This window comes from Harpia harpyja, chromosome 8 (genome assembly GCF_026419915.1).
Source record: "Harpia harpyja isolate bHarHar1 chromosome 8, bHarHar1 primary haplotype, whole genome shotgun sequence".
NCBI classification, from domain to species: domain Eukaryota; kingdom Metazoa; phylum Chordata; class Aves; order Accipitriformes; family Accipitridae; genus Harpia; species Harpia harpyja.
Genome location: NC_068947.1, coordinates 49,310,460 through 49,329,985, shown reverse-complemented (window position 1 = coordinate 49,329,985; position 19,526 = coordinate 49,310,460). Strand labels below are relative to the sequence as shown.

The 19,526-nt window shown below is 44.8% G+C and overlaps 1 protein-coding gene across 3 annotated transcripts; it reads right to left on the bottom strand.

Annotated features, from left to right (window-relative positions):
* Positions 1-1,351: 1,351 nt before the first annotated feature.
* On the bottom strand, positions 1,352-18,193 carry MAB21L3 (mab-21 like 3). 3 transcript variants are annotated; one of them, XM_052794878.1, is made up of 8 exons: positions 18,079-18,193; positions 17,510-17,693; positions 14,101-14,241; positions 12,043-12,114; positions 9,503-9,794; positions 6,444-6,625; positions 5,463-5,657; positions 1,352-2,608 (listed from the first exon to the last, which is right to left on the bottom strand). In XM_052794878.1, exons 2-8 carry the CDS (start codon positions 17,555-17,557, stop codon positions 2,375-2,377), a joined length of 1,164 nt encoding a protein of 387 aa, XP_052650838.1. In that variant the 5' UTR covers positions 17,558-17,693; positions 18,079-18,193; the 3' UTR covers positions 1,352-2,374. The 3 variants fall into 3 exon arrangements, with proteins under 3 accessions (XP_052650838.1, XP_052650836.1, XP_052650837.1); XM_052794876.1 differs by having other exon boundaries at positions 17,853-18,186; XM_052794877.1 differs by lacking the exon at positions 18,079-18,193 and having other exon boundaries at positions 17,510-17,785.
* Between the last annotated feature and the right edge of the window lie 1,333 nt (positions 18,194-19,526).

Below are 19,526 nucleotides of genomic sequence, written 5' to 3'. Positions count from 1 at the left end.
ATCCCAGGGAGAAGAGCTCGGCACCTCCCTCTCCACTTCCCCTCCCCGGGAAGCTGTAGAGAGCCATGAGGTCACCCCTCAGCCTCCTCTTCTCCAAACTAGACAAGCCCAGAGTCCTCAGCCGCTCCTCAGAGGACATGCCTGCCAGGCTGGTCAGGCTGTGGTTGATGCCCCCCAGGGTGCAGGTTGCCCTCTTGGCTCCCAGGGCACACGCTGCTGGCTCGCGTTGAGCCTGCTGTCGACCAGCCCCCCCAGATCCCTTTCTGCAGAGCTGCTCTCCCGCCACTCCTCTCCCAATTTACACTTGTGCCCGGCGTTACACCGTCCCAGGTGCAGAATCTGGCATTTGGACTTCTTAAATTTCATTCCGTTAATGATAGCCCAATGCTCCAATCTATCTAAATCCCTCTGCGAGGCCTCTTGTCCCTCCAGAGAGTCAACTGCACCTCCCAGTTTGGTATCATCAGCAAACTTGCTAATGGTGCATTCAACTCCTGCATCCAGATCGGTGATAAATACATTGAACAGAACTGGCCCTAGAATTGAACCCTGAGGAACACTGCTGGTGACCGGTCAGCAGCCAGACGTAGCCCCATTCCCTACAACCCCTTGAGCTCTGCCCTTCAGTCAGTTCTTCACCCAGCACACCGTCAACCTGCTCATCCCACAGCTGGACAGCTTGTCCAGAAGGATGCTGTGAGGGACAGTAACAAAAGCCTTACTAAAATCCAGAAAAACTACGTCCACTGCCTTCCCTTCATCCATTAGGCAGGTGACCCTAACACAGAAGGATATCAAATGAGTTAAACGGGACTTTCCCTTTGTGAAGCCACGTTGACTGTGCCTGATGATTGCATTGTTCTTTAAATGCCTTTCGATAGTACCCAGTATAATCTTCTCCATAATTTTTGCAGGAACAGAGGTTAGACTAACAGGTCTGTAGCTCCCTGGGCTCTTCCCTCACATCCTTCTTGTAAATTGGAATAACACTGGCTAGCTTCCAGTCAGCAGGGACCTCCCCGGACTCCCAAGACCTTTGGTAGATGATCGAGAGGGGTCTTGCCATAACATCCCCTAGCTCCTTCAGTACCCTGGGATAAATCCCATCTGTGCCCATGGACTTCTGAACATACTCCGGCATACGAAATCAAGCCAGAAAGCAGAGGCTGTGCTAAAGATGCATGGTTAGACCACAATTTGACACAAGGGGGAGATGCTCTGCCACGGATGGTCATCTTGCAGGCCATCCACTGCAGCAGCTCCCTGGAATAGGGGCTGCAAATCCTCTCTCTGCCACCTCCCTTGGCAAAGGAGATACTTATTTACATTCCTGTGCAAGTGTGAGAAAAAAAAAAAAGGCCACTTTGGTTTAGTTTCAGTGATTTAATAACATTAAAACCAACATTCTTTATACTCATTCTAGAACTCTGTTCTTTTAAAACACTAAAACCGATTTTCTTTTTAAACATCCATAATATTAAAAGGACTGGGGGTTTTGGAGCTAACAGCTTTTGAAAAATATTCTCTTTCTGTATACCACCCCAAAAATATGTGGGTGCTAACAACTAGGGAAAGACCTGCTCCGCCTCCAGCCTGCTGGATGGAGCCAGGGGTGGGAGCGAACTCGGCTCTGGCAAAGCCCCCTGGTTGTATGGCACTAACACAACTGGCAAAGGCAAACACGAAGAAAACATATTTGAAGCAACTGGAAGAAAAATGGAAGTGGAGGAGAATAAAAGGAAGAGGAGGCAAAAACCACCGTTCCTCCTCTTGCTTCCCTTGAGCTATTCAACACGAGCAACACGGTTATCTTCGTACTGGAGCAGGATCCCATTTAATTGGAGACAGAGGCATCAAAGTGCCTCTGAGAAAGCTTCCAGCTTCAGTACACTTCAGAAATGTTCCTCTGCTCTCCTGCGGAGCTGGCCTGTGAGGTAAGCAGGGAATTAAACCCGCTGTCCTTGTGAGAAAGGGGGAAGCGGCAACAATACATGTGCTAGGTTACACAGCGGGTAGGCAGCCGAGCGAGACTTCTTTGCACCATCTTTCTGCTTAGGTGCCACAAGACTGGAGACGGAGAACGAGGCAGTTGCCTGCTCTGACTGACACAGAAAGTTGGGTTTCACTGGCTGTAGCTTCCAGGAAGGCTGTCACCGTTGAAAGCAAATTAGATCAGCTGGGCATCAAGCGATACCTCCCATCAGTTTTCACCGCCCACTGCTGCCAGCTTGACACTTCTCTTTCACGCTGCATGTGCCAACTGTCTTACAAAGCCAGCTGCAACATCTACTGGAAGGACACGAAGAACAACCACAGGCGGGGAGAGGAGGCGGGGGATCAGCTCAGGTTTGGGGTGAGTAGACCTTTTCCTGCCTCAGTCCAGGCAGAAGACGGGGTCCTCCAAGAAGACCGCGAGCTTGCTGGCCATCAGGTCCAGGTCACTGGTGTTGGCATATTTGAGCAGATTGGTGTTCTTGACAAAGTAATGCTTGAGGAAGTGCTGGCTTACGCACTTGTGCAGCTTCTGTACCAGCCTCAGAAAGGCTTCGGGGAAGCAGCGCCAATCCTTGGTGCGTGGGTATTTTTCACACGTCCAGAATAGCACTGTCTGCAAGAAGCAGATGGGAGAGGAGAGGTGTTAGAGGTTCTGTTGAGGGCTCACACAGCTTACTAAGGCAGTTTTAGTGCTGGTAAGTGGCTGACAGCTTTGGAAATCAGAAAGACTCGCACTGCTATCTCCCCATGTTAACATTGCTGCGATGGAGGGATTGCAACTAAAGCCTCCTCCGGGGATCAGGCAGAGCAACTCTGACGTGCCTGGTTAGGATCTCTCCTTCTCTATTGACTGGGCCGGGAGCCCAAGAAAAATGGTCTTGCTAAAATAACCTTAGCCTATTTTCCATCCTCCAGCAGGAGCCTCTGTAGAAATGCCAGGCACTTTAGGGTGTCGAAAATGGCCTATTATACAAGGTGTAGAAGCCGGTAGGTGCTAAGAGAAGAATAACCAGACTAACGTAATTATTTGTTAGCTTCAGCTGTATTTGTGCTGAAGATGCACACAGACCTGCATCCCAGACTGAGACTCCAAGCAACTATTGCAGGTGCAGGGCATGCTTTTTGGTCAAGTGCAGCCTGTTTTTTTCTGATATGTAATACTTACAGCAAGTGCTATGTTCTATTCCCCCATGTTTATTTTATGTAATGTTACATTTGAGAAATCTATAGTGAAAATAACAAAATGCATATTATTATTGCTCTTACAGTATTACTTTTACATGCCCATGTTGCATTTTTCAGACTTGCTTATGACTGAGAAGAATTTTCTCCAGGTACTTACACTTACTGTACCAAAAAAGTCATACTGACTGCTTTGGTCAACCTGAAATCAGTTTTTAAAGTACAAAGTCACCCATCTTGGGTTCAATAATTCTGCTAAGTTCATTACTGGCCTCTGAATCCCAATTTTATTTTGCAGATTCAGCGGCCCAAAAGAGACCCACAGACGCTGTGAGATGTGGCCAAACTGCAGCCTTTGACTCCTCTGTTTCTTCAGAGGTAGAATTTCATCAAAATAAGCCACACTTTTCTAGATTGCCTGGTTTGTTTTTTTCCTGCAGTAGGCCTTGCAATAGTTGTATTGCTGCCAAATTTCTTCGCAGGCAGCTTTTCAAATGTGAACAATTTTTTGTTCACAGCTGCAATAACCACTAAGACCTTTTTTTAAATGTTGCTGGGGAACAAAAGCCATAGTGAGGAATTCAAGCTGTAACTCTGCGAGAGCTACTCCTTGGAGACTTGCAGAGCAGTTAGTTACCTTTCCTCACACTAAAACTACTTCAGCAAGATCCATGAGCAGCAAATGCAACGAAGTTTCTGGAGGCAAGGAAAATAGTGCTGCTCTTCCCATCAGGTGTCAAACAGGTGATCTATCCCCAGCATTTGCTGAACCGTCCATCCCTAACTGCCAGCTGTCTACCGGAGGCATAGAGTTGGCTTTCAAAATGTACCTAGGTCTTTTTGGACTTCCCGATCTTGAACTTCATTCCTACGGAGGTAAGCGTAATGAGTGTGCTTACTCGGTCCTCTAAGGCTTTCACAACTTCTGGGGGAAGGATTTCCTCTGTCATAGAGGACCTTTTTCATATGGAGTCTTGTTTAATCATAATTGTTGGATAACTCTGACAGGGGAAACCTGATAACGTGAAGAAACTTGACACTAAGCCTCTGCTCAACTGCTGGTTTATCCACTGACTGTTTCTCACTCTCTCTCTCTCTTTTTTTTTTTTTAAACGTAAGTAGTGTTGAAGCATTCCTTCTGTCTGGTAAACTAATCCTCTCTTGCAGTAAAAGCCTGAAGTACAGTTACAGTAAAGAACTGAAGAGCTTCTAAAGAGCTTTTTATTTTGATCAAGAGTCTGTGCAACAGCACTTCCTGCACCTCCTTCTCCTTCAGCCACAGAAAGAGATCGTTACTAATGGTTAAATGGTTTTTCTCCTACCTAAAACAGTTTTCCTACCAGGTTGTTTTTACAGGCACTGAGAATTTTTGCATTCTGCTAAGCTATAAACAGCCTCGTCAACTCTTTTTTGACTCCATCATGACTTAGATGAGTCCCATGACTATAATAGCATTTGATAGTCGCAACCTTTTCTTTAGGGGAAATCTTGGCATTGCATCTGGTCTTGGACACCAAAAGATCAGTAACTACTGTGGAAGCCTAGTGGCTTGAGGCTTCAAGATAGGAGAAGAACAGCCTCTCCCTGGCAGCTCCAGGAGGATGGAGACCCAGAAAACAGGATTGCTCTACTGTCTGATAAATGGTGCTGCCTGTGGTCCACCAGTGTCTGCAGCTGTCAGGTGTGGGGACACAGTCATAGCAGAGCCTTCTGTCTCTTCTTCACAAATGTTGTTTGAAGCCATCTTGAACCCTGAAGTACGTGCAGGGAGGATGCCACCACCCCTTTATCTCTTTCTTCCTTTCCCACCCCAGGTGAAACACCACCAGCACTGTAGTTTGCACCTCATTCATGAAATAAGGCTCACCTAAGAGAATTTTGTTTGGTGGATATCCACAAAGACAAACGCACAATTTTCCTCCAGACAGATAGGTGGATACGGATGGCTGGGATAGTCAAGAAGCAGGAGGCAACCGTGCTATTAAAGACAATATTACAATGCCTATGTGAAGTCAAAACAGAGCAGGGGCCTCAACTCTTAACGTTATTTATGTTGCTGCAATCACAATGTTCCTACAGGCTTTAGTTTCTTATTGAAGTTTGGCATATATATTTACTGAACTTCTTGCCACTGTAAAGTAATGAAATAGTACTGCAGTTTTGACAGTTACCTTAGAAGTTACATAGATGCTACAGTGATTTACGCCGTGATATTTTGACATTACTGGATGGAAGCCGCTGCAACAGATACTGAAACCGTATCTTGGTATCATGATCATGCCTACCTGAAGGTGATAAGCTGTGATGACAGGTTTATTTCCAGCACACCAGACATCTTCCTTCATCTGCCTCATGACCCTGAAGCACTTCATGCGACAACCACCATCTTCATCAAGTCCTTCCATGAGTATATGCTCAGCGCGGGAGAAACACAGCTGCCAGTGATAATTGGAGCGGGCCAAAAGGTCGAAACCAAGCGACTGTGGACAAAAGGGGAAGTGTGACACCAGATCAGAGGCAAAATTCTCTGAGCAGTGCAGAGAGATGTTACAAGAAGGATGTGTGACATCTCTCAAACTGTATTCTAAACAGGGTTAGCAGAGGCAGCAAACATGAGTCATGCTCCCATCCTAATTCTTAGTCAAACAAACACGCAATTTGTTTTGTTTCCTTGTGTGCTGATACCAGTTACTCCCAGGAGACCCAGCTCTAGAGCCATCAGGTACAGTACCAGCTGTGCTACTAAAGCAGAGGTGCAGCTCTGCAGGCACTTTGCCATGGAGCAGCAGGTCGTGCATGAGAGGGGAGCGGGACTGGAAGGCGGAATGGGACCTGCATGAACATAGCAACTGGGTTGAGTTGGAGTGCCAGAATCCAGCCATAAGCATTGTAGGGGAAGATGGGATTAGGCCAGAGGGAAAACTGCAAGATAGCAGCCCATTTGCAGAAGGCTTAAAGGAGGCAGAGCAGAACAGCAAGAATGATGCCTGTCAGCACTGAGCTACACAGGCAGAGCTGTGTGTGAGAGACTCATGCAATAAACAGTTAACTCAGTTTTTCTTCCATAGAATTCACCACTGTAAGGAGGAAAAAAAATCCCAATAAAATTTGACAGAATACTTTGAAACGTTGCTTCTCTAGAGAATACACCTTCCAACTGTACTGTTGCCTGCATCACCATGCAGTTCTCCATTTGGGAAACCACTGTCAGACACCTGTGAGGTAAATTCCAGCACAGACTTAATAGTGCTTTTCACACTGTTCACCTTGATGCACTGCACTTTTTCCTGGGAAGGCCAACGCTTAAGGCAACGAGGCCACCGGGCTTTCTCGGGCCAACAAGTTGGAATCTCCACAGCAGGGACCAGCTCCACCTCGACCTGGGATTCTGATGTCTCCACAGCCACCCGGACCACTGAGCTGAAGCTCTCCAGCACTGTCACTTTACCTGTGAAGGAACAAGAAAAGATAATAAAGATGAAAATGTCCTTTTCCACAAGCCAAGCAAGAGCCTGTCTAGGGTCTTGCAGTTCTATTGGTCTGTCTTAACACTTTCTCTTCAATGCCATAAGCAGAATACAAGAAAAAGACTTATCATCTAAATCTACCCTGGAGAATGAGAACAGGAAGAAGATGAAGCAACAACTAAGGTCTCAATTTTATGCCCAATTACCACACTTTTGTTTTCCTTTGTGGGTCCTGTTAAATCCTAGGACCAGCTGCTTAAAAATACAGATAGACAACTGGTGCAACCTAACATTTCTAATGGTACAGTATAAGGAGATCACTGCAGATTAGAGGGGACCAGATGAATGCTTCATATCTAAAGATGTCCTTATTCCTTCAAAGAATCCATAATCAGACCAAATGACTTACCCTTGCCAGTCATTCAGAATGTTTTGTGGGGTATCTCTAAGTTTCGTTTCCGGAGATGCACTTGCACAGAAGACAATGCAAGAATTTAGGACCTGTTGTGCAGAGCAGTCATACAAACAGGGCTAACTGCTTGCCTCACCGGGGCTGCCGAGTGTCAAAAAGTTACTTCCATGGTGATTTGGAGGAAAGAAGTTTCCTCCGTGAAAGAAGAGTAGCTCATCTCCAGGAACAACATGCTCTAAGAGAGCAGAAAGGAATGAAAGCTGCAACTAATGGACTAAGTGAGATGTTCCCTGTTAGTCCAGCTGCGTTCGTGGAAGAAGTTTCTGTCCCCAGCTTTCCCTGTCACTCTGGCAGGATGACTGTTCCTTCAGCTTTGCCATCTGAGCCAATTGCATGATCATGCTCTAACCCACCGAAGTAAAAGACAGAGCAGATTACCACAAGCAGTTTAAATAGTAGCGTGTTAACCCACCTCACTTTGATTGGCGTGGGCTAGAGTGCAGTTCCACAAGGAGCCCGCACAGCAGACTCGTAGGGACAGTGATGAACATTTGGGATGGCAACCTCTTCTGCCCTCACAGAGGAAATATCTGCCTACTGCCAATGGCAATTTAGCATCCCCTCCAGAAAGCACAGTGTTGAATTACCTTGCAAATAGTGGAGTCCATCTCAACCAGAACTTTATAACCCTCAGTAAAATCTGCATGTTGTTTCCCTGCTGAGCCAAGCCTGGCACCAAAACAGGAACTGCACTGCTCCCAAGCCCTCAGCAGGGATACCCAGCAGCTGAAAAGCATTAGAGCAACCACTGTGTCAGCATGCAAATATGTTCACAGCATTTCCAAAAGCATTGCAATTGGGCTACCTATTTTTCCAAAAGCATTGCAATTGGGCTACCTATTTTTCCACTAATGAAAAGCAAGACACCTCAAAAACTAGTTTTGCTGGAGCTCAGAGTTAAAAAACAGGGAAGCAATGAAATCAGGGAATTTTTTCTGTAACTTTAGCTGTACTGTGGGATGAAGGAAGTTCATTCTTCACAGAAACAAACAAAAATGGTAATTACTCCTCCTGACTTCATCTTAGCTCATCTCCTCCCAGCTGGCCTTACAAAAAAGGCATCAGAATCATCAGCCCAAACATCACTCCCTGGGTCCCATGGAAGTACGTCTCCTGGCCCAACAACTTGATGTACTGCTACTAGAAAACATGGCAGGTTTTCACTTCAACACAATGATTTTCACATAAGTAAAGTCTCAGATACAAGCCCATTCCACCTGATCTTTTCTGTGAGCCACAACGGTGAAATTTCAACCTTCCAACCTTTCATCTTTCAACGTGTAATCATTTCTATGATAACAAGTATTTCCTGGAAGAATGCAATGATCTAGCTGAGCTTAACTTTAACATGTTTTCTGCTGTGACTAAAATTCAGAGTGCAATCAGATGAGTGGAAATGGCTCCTATTTCTCTGGAATACAGAAGACCCATATTAGGCTGCTGCTAAGTAAAGTCATCCTGGAAACATGCTATGAGAAGAGGCACCACAGTCCGGATTTGATCATGTCACAGTACCTTAATGTGAAAAGATGGGCACAGACTATTTAGCTTGGACCAAACCAAGTGTTCGTTAGCTGAAGTCTATAACACGCCTCTAGGATGCTAAGAATTAAGCATGAGGATCACTGTTCAGCCGGCATCTTGCTACAGATGTTGTAGCTATAAAGGCATGTTACATGCACCACTGATTGCGTTATGTCAGTGATCAGCACTTCTAGTATGAATAGCCACAGGAAATAAACAGGCAGTTTAGATTGCTCACAGAGGGAGCAGCACCATTACTGAAAGCAAATTTCCTGAGTCCGGTTCTGCTGAACAGCGCTGGAGTAACCTGGACACCGGGGAAAAGAGCATTTGTCCAACAGACTTTGCTTAAGTAGAAGTTCTTCTACTTAGTTCCCACCACCCCATGCTGGAAAGCTATGGGCAGCTGAGGTTTCCTCAATTATTTGCCCTATACACATCTTCAAGCACTTTCTCCTCCAATTTATGCACCTTCCCTGTATCCAATTTTCCTTGATAGTCTAGATATATTGCAGGTGCTGTAGCAGAAAAAGATTTTTCCCAAACAAATTCCTAAATGTTCTGAAAATCTGGGTTGCATCTTGGTTGAACTGTGAGGGTGATGTTGCTGCAGATCCTACCCAAATTCCTAAGAAAGGAGCGACACCTTGGGTATGAAGAGCCCAAGAACTACTTAATTCTATCTTCAGTGCAGGTCTACGTCATCACTGCAACGGGCTAAAGGCTCCCTGATTTTGGAGGGGTTTATTGTTTTTTAACTTCTGACCATGTGAGTCAAACAAACAGTTTGTGTGTGTGATGGTTCCCTCTATCAGCTGCAGAAGACAGACAGTCCCGTTATACCTGTCCCCACTAAACTCACTGGAGAGGTTACAGGAGATAATCGACTTCTCCACCAGCTCCCGGAAGACGATAAGCACTTTGGCTGGAACCAGATCACCTTCGATGTTCACATCCGTTTCGTGCCACTGCTGAAGGCTTTTTGAGAACTGCTCCACCTCTAGCCATTGATGCAATTCCTCAGGGTCCCGTACGGAGGAGAGGAGCTTGGCTCCGTGCACGGTGTAATAACGCCAGTGCCGTACCTGGCATTCCCTGTACCCGGCCAGGCCACGCAGAGGGACTGTGATGAGGAACTGGCTGGGTGCTAAGACCTAGGAGAGTGCAGAGAGATTGAGAGAGGAGACAAAGGCAGATCCACGAGCCTGAAGTAAGGAAAAGAGGGTTAAGGAAGTAATAGGTAAAACTGTGGGCTTTGGAGAGAAGGAAAAGCCATGGCATGGCAGGAGCAATTGAATACAGCCAGGACCTGTTCCATGCCTGTCCGAGGGTCACTTTGGAGGCACGCAGACTAAAAGAAAATTGTCTTAGAAGGAGTCCGATATGACAGCCATGGCCCATAGAAGACAAAAGCGCACTGACTGATTTGCCATGACACCTGCTATGGTTTCCCCCATTCCTTGTTATTTCTAGCCTGCAATTGCATGAGATGTAACAACTAACAGCTTCCAAGGAGCAGGAAAGCATCAGAGAGCATGTTTTGAGATCCAGCAAAGGGAAATAAAATAGTGCAAGTTATTACCTCAGAATAGTTACTAGAGAGAAGCCTAGAGCTCAATGGTAGTAATAACTATGGCACTTTTCTGACCTCTTTCAAAGTCCACTACAGACTTTAGTAAAATAAGGCTATGGCCCATTCATTTTACAAGCGTTTCACTCCGCATGACTGCCCTTTAAGAGACAGAGACGTGAGGCAAGTGACATGCCTGAGCCTACCACAGGCAGTGGCATTCTCAGAAATAAACCCAGGTCTTGGCCAGCCATACTGTAGGAAACTGCATCTCCCGCTGAGCAGAAGCCAGAAACAGTGTAGGGATGGAAACAGTAACCGATGGATAACAAACCCACGAGCAGGCTTGTTTGCAAGACAATAACTGGCCTCACTTTGGGAATGACCATTTTCCAACAAAACCAGCGCTGAACCAGTATTTGCGAAGAGCGAATGAGGTGACACAAATACCATGAAACCTCCTACTGGCCCAAGGCATAGCCAGACATCTCCAAACACTGGTTTGGAAGCATTTGGCAATCGTGGCTCCAGGTATTCAGAGAGGGCGTTCAAACTCCTTCAGACTTACCATGTTGACTCAGAAGCTTTTCAGCTCCGCTTGCTACCAAGCCTAATTTACATTGGCATTAATAAGGTGAAGCTGCTGCGCGAGCAGGATGTGAAGTGGCGGTTGTTGCTGCAAGGTGATTACCTCGAGGTGAACAAAACGCCCTTGTCACTCTCCTGTAATAATCCAAAACATTCTGGTGGCCTTCCTGGTAGCTCAGCTCATTTAAAATATTACTGCAGAGGTGCCAGGGTCCTGAGGGCACTAGCGGGCTTTGATGGTCCTCAGCAGCCTTTCTGGAGCTTCTATTCACACTTTCTGCCCGTGGGTCTGGGACCCCCATTTCAGCTCAGTGCCGGTCTCCAGCCGTGTGACGGCCGGTTTTCTCTGCTCCTTGGCAAGCGATTTGAAATACAAAAGATGGCCAGCCAGAAGCACAGAAATGGCAAAGGAAACACCAGAAAGCCCTTCTTTTGTCAGATATAAATCACCTAAAGGCAGGAGGATACTGGAAGGATGACACTGCAGACCAAGCTGACCTGCACAAGTCAGGTTTGGTGAGGCTGAGAAATCCTGTGAGCAGCTCGGGAACAAAGCGCTAGGCTCCATAAGGAAAAAATACAATGGCTGTCATGCAGTTACTGCTCATCTCACTGCCTCGGCCACATTTGCAGATAAACAACCATTTCTTCCCCTACCAAGAAGCTGACTTGTACGCACTGGCACCCAACAGATTTTAAATGGAAGAGCTGCAGGTGTTAGGCGAGTGCCTTCACATACAAGTCAAAGGCTCCTCTACCTGGGGCTTACCAGGAACCACCAGAAATCACAAGGCTGGGGACGGCACTGTAAAGCTGGGCAGCTGGAGTCCTCCTGGCCTAAACAAATCCCAGTCCCAACACCTATGGTCTTTCACACGATGGTCTTACGTGCCATATCCGGACCACGGGCCCCAACAAGTCACAGGCTTGAACAAGAGCCTCAAATTCTGGGGTGTGTAACTTATGGCCAATTCTGCTGTATTAAAAACCTGCCTGCAGTATGCTGGGCCAATTAAATACAGCCTTATTCTTGTGATCCTGGCCAGGATAACCCAGGGAGGCAGAAGCATTAGGTTAGAAATAAAATATTTACGCTTTCAGCAAAAAAGCAAGTTTCTTGCAGGGAGGATGAAATAGTCATGGGAGGATCGGTTAGGCGGAGAAAGTTGTCTGAAGAAGAGGGTGGGCGAGGAGGAAGGAGGCATACGGACTGGCAGGCACCAGGTGGCAGGGAGGCTTTGTACCTGGATGGATGGGTGGAATGGGCGCTTCCCCCGAAGCATAGCTGACCACTTGGCCAGTAAAGCTGGCTGATCCTGAGAGAAGCAGAAAGGAAAACAAGAAGTACACAGGACAGAAAGAAAGCATGTGCCAGGTCATTCATTCACAGAGCAAAGCTGCAAGCTTCCTTTGAGCCTATTTGTTGAAGGATCCCGCCCCCCCCCCCAGATTACAGAGTTAAACACTTGGCAATGCCATAGGGCAGCGCTGTACTAATAATTAGTCTGGATGCTAACCTGCTCATTACGCCTTACTGAAGCCTCCACAGCTTTTGCATCAGCCCTGCACAGTTTACAGCTGCAAAAATGGTGGGCCACAACTAAAACAAACACTTAAACGTTTTAAAAAGAAAATATTCCATTTTGTCCGTCTGAATTTTATTTCAAGTTTTTTATTAGAGATTTTGACTTTTTGTCCCCTGGGTTACAGAAAAACATGGAATATCTAGAGACTTTTCTTAGGTATTCCCCACTCAGCCCTGCATATTTAGAAGGAGACTTGTAGCTTCTCAACAAATCTAGACCCCCTCACCGTGTTAAATTAATTCCTTTTAACCAGAAGCTGAAAGTTCTGAAAAGTCACTCTAAATTTAATTGACAGAAAAAAGACGTTGCAAAATTAAACACAGAATAGTTAATACATTGGCTTTCCCTTGACACAAGTCTCCTCTAGGTTGAGTTATGTCAGCAATGATATTAAAGATTCTATTTTTTGGAAGCAGAAGAGCCCAAGACAAAAAAAATTTCTTATTAACCCATTCTTTGCTGACTCATACCTACAGGACAAAGTTAGCCAGGCCCTCCCAGTGTGACTTCCACAGATTTATAGCACTGGGTTCAGTTAAGTATGAATAACAAATCTGCCACTTTTTAAGAAAACATATTTTGAGGATTTCTTTTCAGCAGAAGTTGTTCAGATCAGCCTACCGTAATACCAAATTACTGCTCAGAATAGATCGCCTTGGTGTTGTTCTGCTTTGTTTTGCAGAACACCAATTTTACCCTGACCCTGCTCCTGTCAGACCTCATTAGCCAAGCAGGTTCGTTCCAGTATGAGAGGCGGATGGCAGACCACGGCACTAAGGAACACGTAGACCAGGATGTGGCACTGTTTTACATCACTGTGGTCATTCCTATGGGCAAGACCACAAGCCCTGGGGTACGTGAAATTCTTCCCTTTCAATCCTAGACAGCTGCAAAAGTTGCCTCATGCTTTTACATGTTTGCTTTCGTAACTGGCTGCATTTCAGTATAAGGGTTGACATAGCTAGAGTGTGTAAACAAGTTCAGATGAAAAAGATCATTTTCATCCGAAGTTGCCATTGCTATGATTGTTTCTTATACCCTTACTCTAGTTATTCTTGTGTTAAGTATCATAGGAAATAACCAGTCTTCTCCTGTTACAGCTGGGACAGGACATTATCATTTTGGTATTTGATGGTCTAAAATGGGGAGGCATTTAACTTCTCCCACTAATAAGCATATATCTTCCCAGTAAAAAAGAAGTTCCAATCCATGACCAAGAAAAAACATATTTTTCTGAAGAAGCTTTCTAATGTTCATAGCGGAAGAAGGATTTTTGATTTTTTTTTTTCTTTTTTTAGTGAGGTGACAGGTTTTCCACCTGTGAAAAATATGAGTCATAGCTCATGAAAGCATGAGCATTTTTGTCTTCTTATGTTACTGCTGTACAAGTTTTTTCTTTCTGTCTCCCAAAGAGCTTTGGCTTCTGCTTGCAGATTGACAGCTCTGGCAATAGACGCTCTTTGTAAAAGCAGCAGCTGTAAAAAGAGGCTGTGCCTGATTTACCCAGCCCTCTCTGATGCTCCTCTAGTTGTAAGATGTCCACAAGTATGTCCCTATGACCCAGTCAGCCACCAGAACTTCCACAGTGAAGTGTCAACACATCATCTGTGGCATTTTGGGTGAAGTACCTGTCCGTACAAACACTTGTGCAATGGAGAAATCACTTACTGACTGCCTACAAGCTGCCAGAGAGTATATTAGAGCTCTTGTTCATACCTTAATATTCTCATTGTGAATGCCAGAGTTGGAGATAGCCTGGAATCGTGTGGCCTTACAGCTGATTTCTGTGGTCAGTTGCTGGATGGTTTTCTGCACCTCCTCCACCGCTTTGGAAACCAGATAACGTCGCTGTTCTACCTGTCAGTTCCAAGAAAGACACTTCATATTACAGGTAAGTGCAGTCTCTGTCTCTGGTGGGAAACAGAATCAACTTAAAGCATCCTGAAACATTTGTGCCTGTGCTGCACTGGGAATAAAATTTATCGTTCCCTTTGTGTTACAACCAACTTACCATGAGACAGAGCTGGTAAACACCAAAAGCCAGGTTGGATGGGCCTTTGAGCAACCTGATCTAAGGAAAGATGTCACTGCCCACAGCAGGGAGGTTGCATTAGATGATCTTTAAAGGTCCCTTTCAACCTAAACCATTCTGTGATTCTGTTCTAAAACTCCTGTGTCCTGCTTGCTTAGCATCTTCTTCAGCATCTAAATAACACTCTTCTCCCTTTTAGAAAATACCACTGACAAGGACTTCATGAAAAGCCCTTTTGGACACCTTTATGTCACATGTTGACCTGTCAGACAAAACACTCAAATGTGTTGAAATGTGTCCCCAAGCCCTGGGAGGTGACAAAAAAGATTCACTTCTTCACAACAACAGACCATACAATGGACTAAAAAGGACTAGTGCTTGTCAAAGATCAATTAACCAATGAATAGCAATTGACTAACACTGCGCTTGAAGATGAGCAGAGTTTGACTATCTCCCCCACCAGCCAACAAAGTTAACAGTATTTTTACTAAGCCTGAATAGTTTTTGGAAGTGGGAAATACATCAGACTGTAGTATCATATTATTCCCTTTGCTGGGCTGTCATCTACCCTTGACATCCTGATTCTTTGCTATGCTAACAACGCGTAGTCCCTTATGTTTATATAATACCCTTTAATTTCCCTAGTAATTCACCCTCCTCCTCCTCATTCCAATTCATCCTTGTCCTCCGAGACCAGTTTTAGCTAGCTTACATGTACGTTTTTTTTTTTTTTTTTAAGAAAATTTACACTGGAAAATTTTAGCCCATGTTAATTTTCACCTCATCTCAGCTTTCATTTACAGTACTTCTCCACCTATAGCTATAGCTATTTCCTCCACCATGTTTTTGCTCATCCAGAAGAAATCCTTAGAGCAGTCCAATAAGCTTGACTTGCTCAGCAAGATACCTAATGGTTTCTCAAACAAGCAAAAGGTATGAGCGGTAGAGAAAGTTGTCCACTTCTAAGAGCTTTTAGACACAAAAAGCAGACTTTTTCTGTTGAAAGTATAAAATCGCTGTGGGTCAGCTCAAACGGAGATCTAAGAGTGCCTCTGTACGCATTGCTCACACTATGTTCTCTCTAAGGGCCACCTGCTAGAAACACTTTCTGCCAGCTCCAGTATCCTGGGAGAATCCATCCAACCCAGCCTGGCCTTATTTAATTGTGCCTTCATCACCTACTGGCTAGGTTACAGCAGTTGTCATGAAATCTTTAAGAGAATATAGACTCTCAAAAAACCTGTTAAGGAAGGTACCACTAAACACCTCTTTCTGCATGTACTCCTCATCGCTGGGGCAGGGATAAAGAACAAAGGGCATGTGACAGATGGTGCTAACTTTTGCTAACCATAATTAGCTCCCTAATCATGCTATTGGAAAATATAACCTTCCTACAGAAGGGAAGGCATAAAAATCAGAAGACAGAACATGAGTGAGTGAATGCAGCTTCTGAAGAGCCAAGGCATTTATCTAAGATGTCTTTAGCACCGGCACAGACATGTTGGGAGAAGACACAGAATAAGCTCTTTGTTGGATAGCCGCTTCTACTACCTACTGGCATTCCCCTTACCAGGTCTTAACTTTGGAAATCATGCCAAAACAAATGCACAAAACCAGAACAACAAGGTCAGTTAAGGTTTTATTATGGAGGAAAAAAGCAGGACTGGGATTTACTGAGGATTGCTAAGAACATTCGTGTTTGTTCTTATTTGCCCAGTCACATCAACTCCGTATGCACTTGAGTTTTTCCTTTGCTGAGCAGCTTAAGGAAGAAATCTTTGGTATCATAGAGATTCATTGCACCAGGTGGTTGACTTATTTTCAAAGACAAGCAGCATTTGACAAGCAGCACTGGGGCTGCCTGAAGGTTAGGCAGCCTCACTTGGACAGGAGGCTCAGGAGTAGGCAGAAACTAGGAATCCATCAGAGCTGGAGGGCTGCTAGAAAACAGACTTTCTGTAGAACCTAAAATATTGGCAACTATGAGCCTCACTTAACTGCACTCTGCTTCTGTTCCCTGTACTTATGGCTGTCATATGAGCATCTTCCTGTGCATGGCTTCCCTCTGTTCCCTCCTTTGTAGCTCTGCTTTATAAACCTTCAGAGAAGTGTTCGCTATTATAGCTTACTGAACAGATTCTCATGGAATGATTTTCCGGTGCACAACACTGCATGGCTGAAAACGAAAGTTCTCAAAGAAATACACCTACTTGTCACCAAAACATTTCCATAGAGAAAACAAACCTTTCTTACCAGCCCCTTCATGGTACCAGAATACTTCTTCCTTTACAGAAAAGAAAGCTTTACAGTTTTCCATTTTGAAATGATTTTTCACTTTGGTGTCTTGCATTTTGTTGGGGAAAGCAGACTATAAAACAGGACCTAGCTAAGTACTGTGATGAAACACGTCAGCTTTAAAAAATGTTATGGCTCACTTAGAGTTGCTTTTATTAAACAGTATTGTTTCATTGATGATTTTATTCTGTTTTACTTCATTTCATAATGGGAAAAAAAAATGGAGTGCTGGAACATCTCATAAAATAGAAAACGTGGTTCCAGCCCACATGTGCTAATAAGGCATGTTATTTTAATCATGCTATATAGAGAAGTATCCTTAGCTGAGGTGACAGACTGATGGGCGAATTCTAACAATATCTGTCTGTCTGTCTCTCTGTCTCTCTCTCTAGTTCCTACATGAATCTTTCTTAGAGGCAACCCTTGGTGTGGTTTCAGTCTTGTTTCTGTCAAGCCAAGACCACTGGACAGGGAGAGGGCAAGGACCTTTCCTTAGATTAAATGCTGGCAATTACAGCTAGTCTCATATCGGGAATTCCAGATCAGGAGCAAAAATTCAGGACATCTGAAGAAGAAGAGGACAAGCACCTTGGAAAATTAGGCTACCAGCTCAGATCCCTGATAACATTCTGCAACAGAAACCTAGAAATCTCATTAGAAATACAGTTCTCATGAAACTTCACCCAGTCTTGTCTCAGAAATGAAGACAGCAGGCGAGCAACTAACTGTCAAGTTTGGCACCCTTCAGAATCAACACCTAGTGTGGGAGACAGAAAATCTGGACAGATAAAGCCTTACCTTGCTCTGGATGTAGATTTCTACATCTTCATCTGTGAATGGTTTCATGGCAAGATGGTCTTCGCTGCTCTCTAAAGTGTGAATTCACTCTTCACTCGTTCACCTGCCTCTGGAAGTAGAGGGATACTCAGAGCAAGCTGCTCAGAGCCTTCCTGCCCTGTGAAGCTCAGGCCACCTAATTCCTCTGTGGATAAAGAAGAGGAGAGAGAAGCAATGAAGTATGCCTATTTTTTTTAGATTTTTTTTTTTCTGGTGTGAGCTACAATGGTGATATCCAGCTGCTTTGGAAAACTAGCTCCAATTACTATTTTCTAAGTTCAATCATTATTATTCATCTTATTACTTGTAAATGATGGGTCTTGCATGCAGGCACACACAAAAATATCCCAGCTACTGCTCTGTCTCAGGGCAGATCTGGAAGTGCCCTTCAGATTGCACTGCAGATTCAGTATGCTCGTGCACAGCATTATTATTCTGTGTGCCTCAAGTACTTTCCTGCCTCACTAGCCCTTCACTAAACCATTTGTTAAACACCCTCAGCTATCCCTTGTTGACTTCAATCCACCCACTTTCTGTCTGAAACTGCATGGGTATTTTTACACTCAGATCATTCATTTGGGTTGCAGTCTGCAGCCTCTGCTCCCCTCTCCTCCCCTCTCCTTATATCTCCTCTCTCTCCGGCTGTATTGACAGTAAATATCCCGCAGCCTGTCCCCTCCTGTAGTTTGCTTTGCTTTCTTTACAGTAAACAGACAGAAAGCTGTCTCTCGTTTTCTGCCAGCAGCTCAGCTAACAACCCCATATGGATAATTCAGAGGGAAAAACAATTGATCAGGCCTCATTGATCCAGCGAGGGTTGGTGGCTTTTAGAAAAAAAGGGTACATCAGCACATGGAAGGGAGTGACAGAGTACAGAGATGAGGTCCCATGCTGCTAAGTGTCCCTTATTAAGGAAGGCACACTCCACTTGAGTAAAATCATTATTTCCCCCTGGAAGCTGAACTTGGACATCCCTTGACTGATTTATTACTTCTACAGCAGCTGGCAAAAGGCAGCACTTTGGTAGGCACTGGGTGCTACCTCAGGGCAGGCACTGATGTTGCTAGTTATCCTTCATGATGTTCCTTATTAACAATCAAATACTAAGTACATGAGTGGAGTACCAATACCTGCAGGACATCTGATTCCCCAGAATCTACAAATCAAACCTTTCTCTGTGCCTCCCAGGCTCTCTGTGCCTGTATCTTTTTGCTGAGGGACTTGAGGACTCCTTCACAAAGACATGTAGGCATTTATTTCCCAAACCAGCTTCCATGGGAGTTGGGCACTGAAAAAGATGAGCCCCCCCCTCAATTTTTAGGGAACCGTACCTCATTCTTGCTCACGTCAAGACTTACTGGCTATCTTTCACCTGAGGGGCTAGCGGCGTATGCGAGCTCTGCTAGGGAAGCCAGACAAAAGGCAGGTTCTGAAAGAAGGTGAGTGGAACAATAGGTTAGGAAGGACTTGTAGGGGCAGGTTGGATGGCATTAAGTCCAAGCAGAGTGTGCAAGGGAGGAGAATGAGCCTTTTAAATGGTCAGATTCAGTTAAAAGTGTGTCCCTAAAACATTAACTCCCTTGTGCCCCCTCAGGCAGCTTCCTTAATGCTCCTGATACCGTACATTCCTTTAATACCCAGAACTTCAGATGTGTATTAGGAAGAAAGAAGAGATTAAGGGTGTCTCTTTCTTGCACCTATAAGGTCTCTCCTCGTGACAGCTGTCCAGAGTCACAGGTGCTGGCAGACAGATGGAGTTGTTTTGGTCATTTTTCATGTATACAATAACACACCTTATGTTTATAATCCTTTTCTATTGGAAAGCACTTCCCCAAGAGGGTCTGGATGTCCCCAGCGTCCCCTCCTCATAGTGAGGGAAGGTGGCATAAAGTCTTGGACAAGGACCATCTTTTTGTTTTATGTTCAAGAATATTTAAGTTCAAGTCCGAGTTTATGCTGAAGTCCAAGGATCTCAGCA

Bases quoted from the DNA above. Each gene is read 5' to 3' on its own strand.
- MAB21L3 (XM_052794878.1), bottom strand. From the start codon at position 17,557: ATGAAACCATTCACAGATGAAGATGTAGAAATCTACATCCAGAGCAAG. The intron at 9,795-12,042 runs GTACAAAGCCTC...GCACTCTCCTAG, and splicing joins CATTCCACCCATCCATCCAG to GTCTTAGCACCCAGCCAGTT. The intron at 5,658-6,443 runs GTGAACAGTGTG...TTTTGTCCACAG, and splicing joins AAAAAGTGCAGTGCATCAAG to TCGCTTGGTTTCGACCTTTT.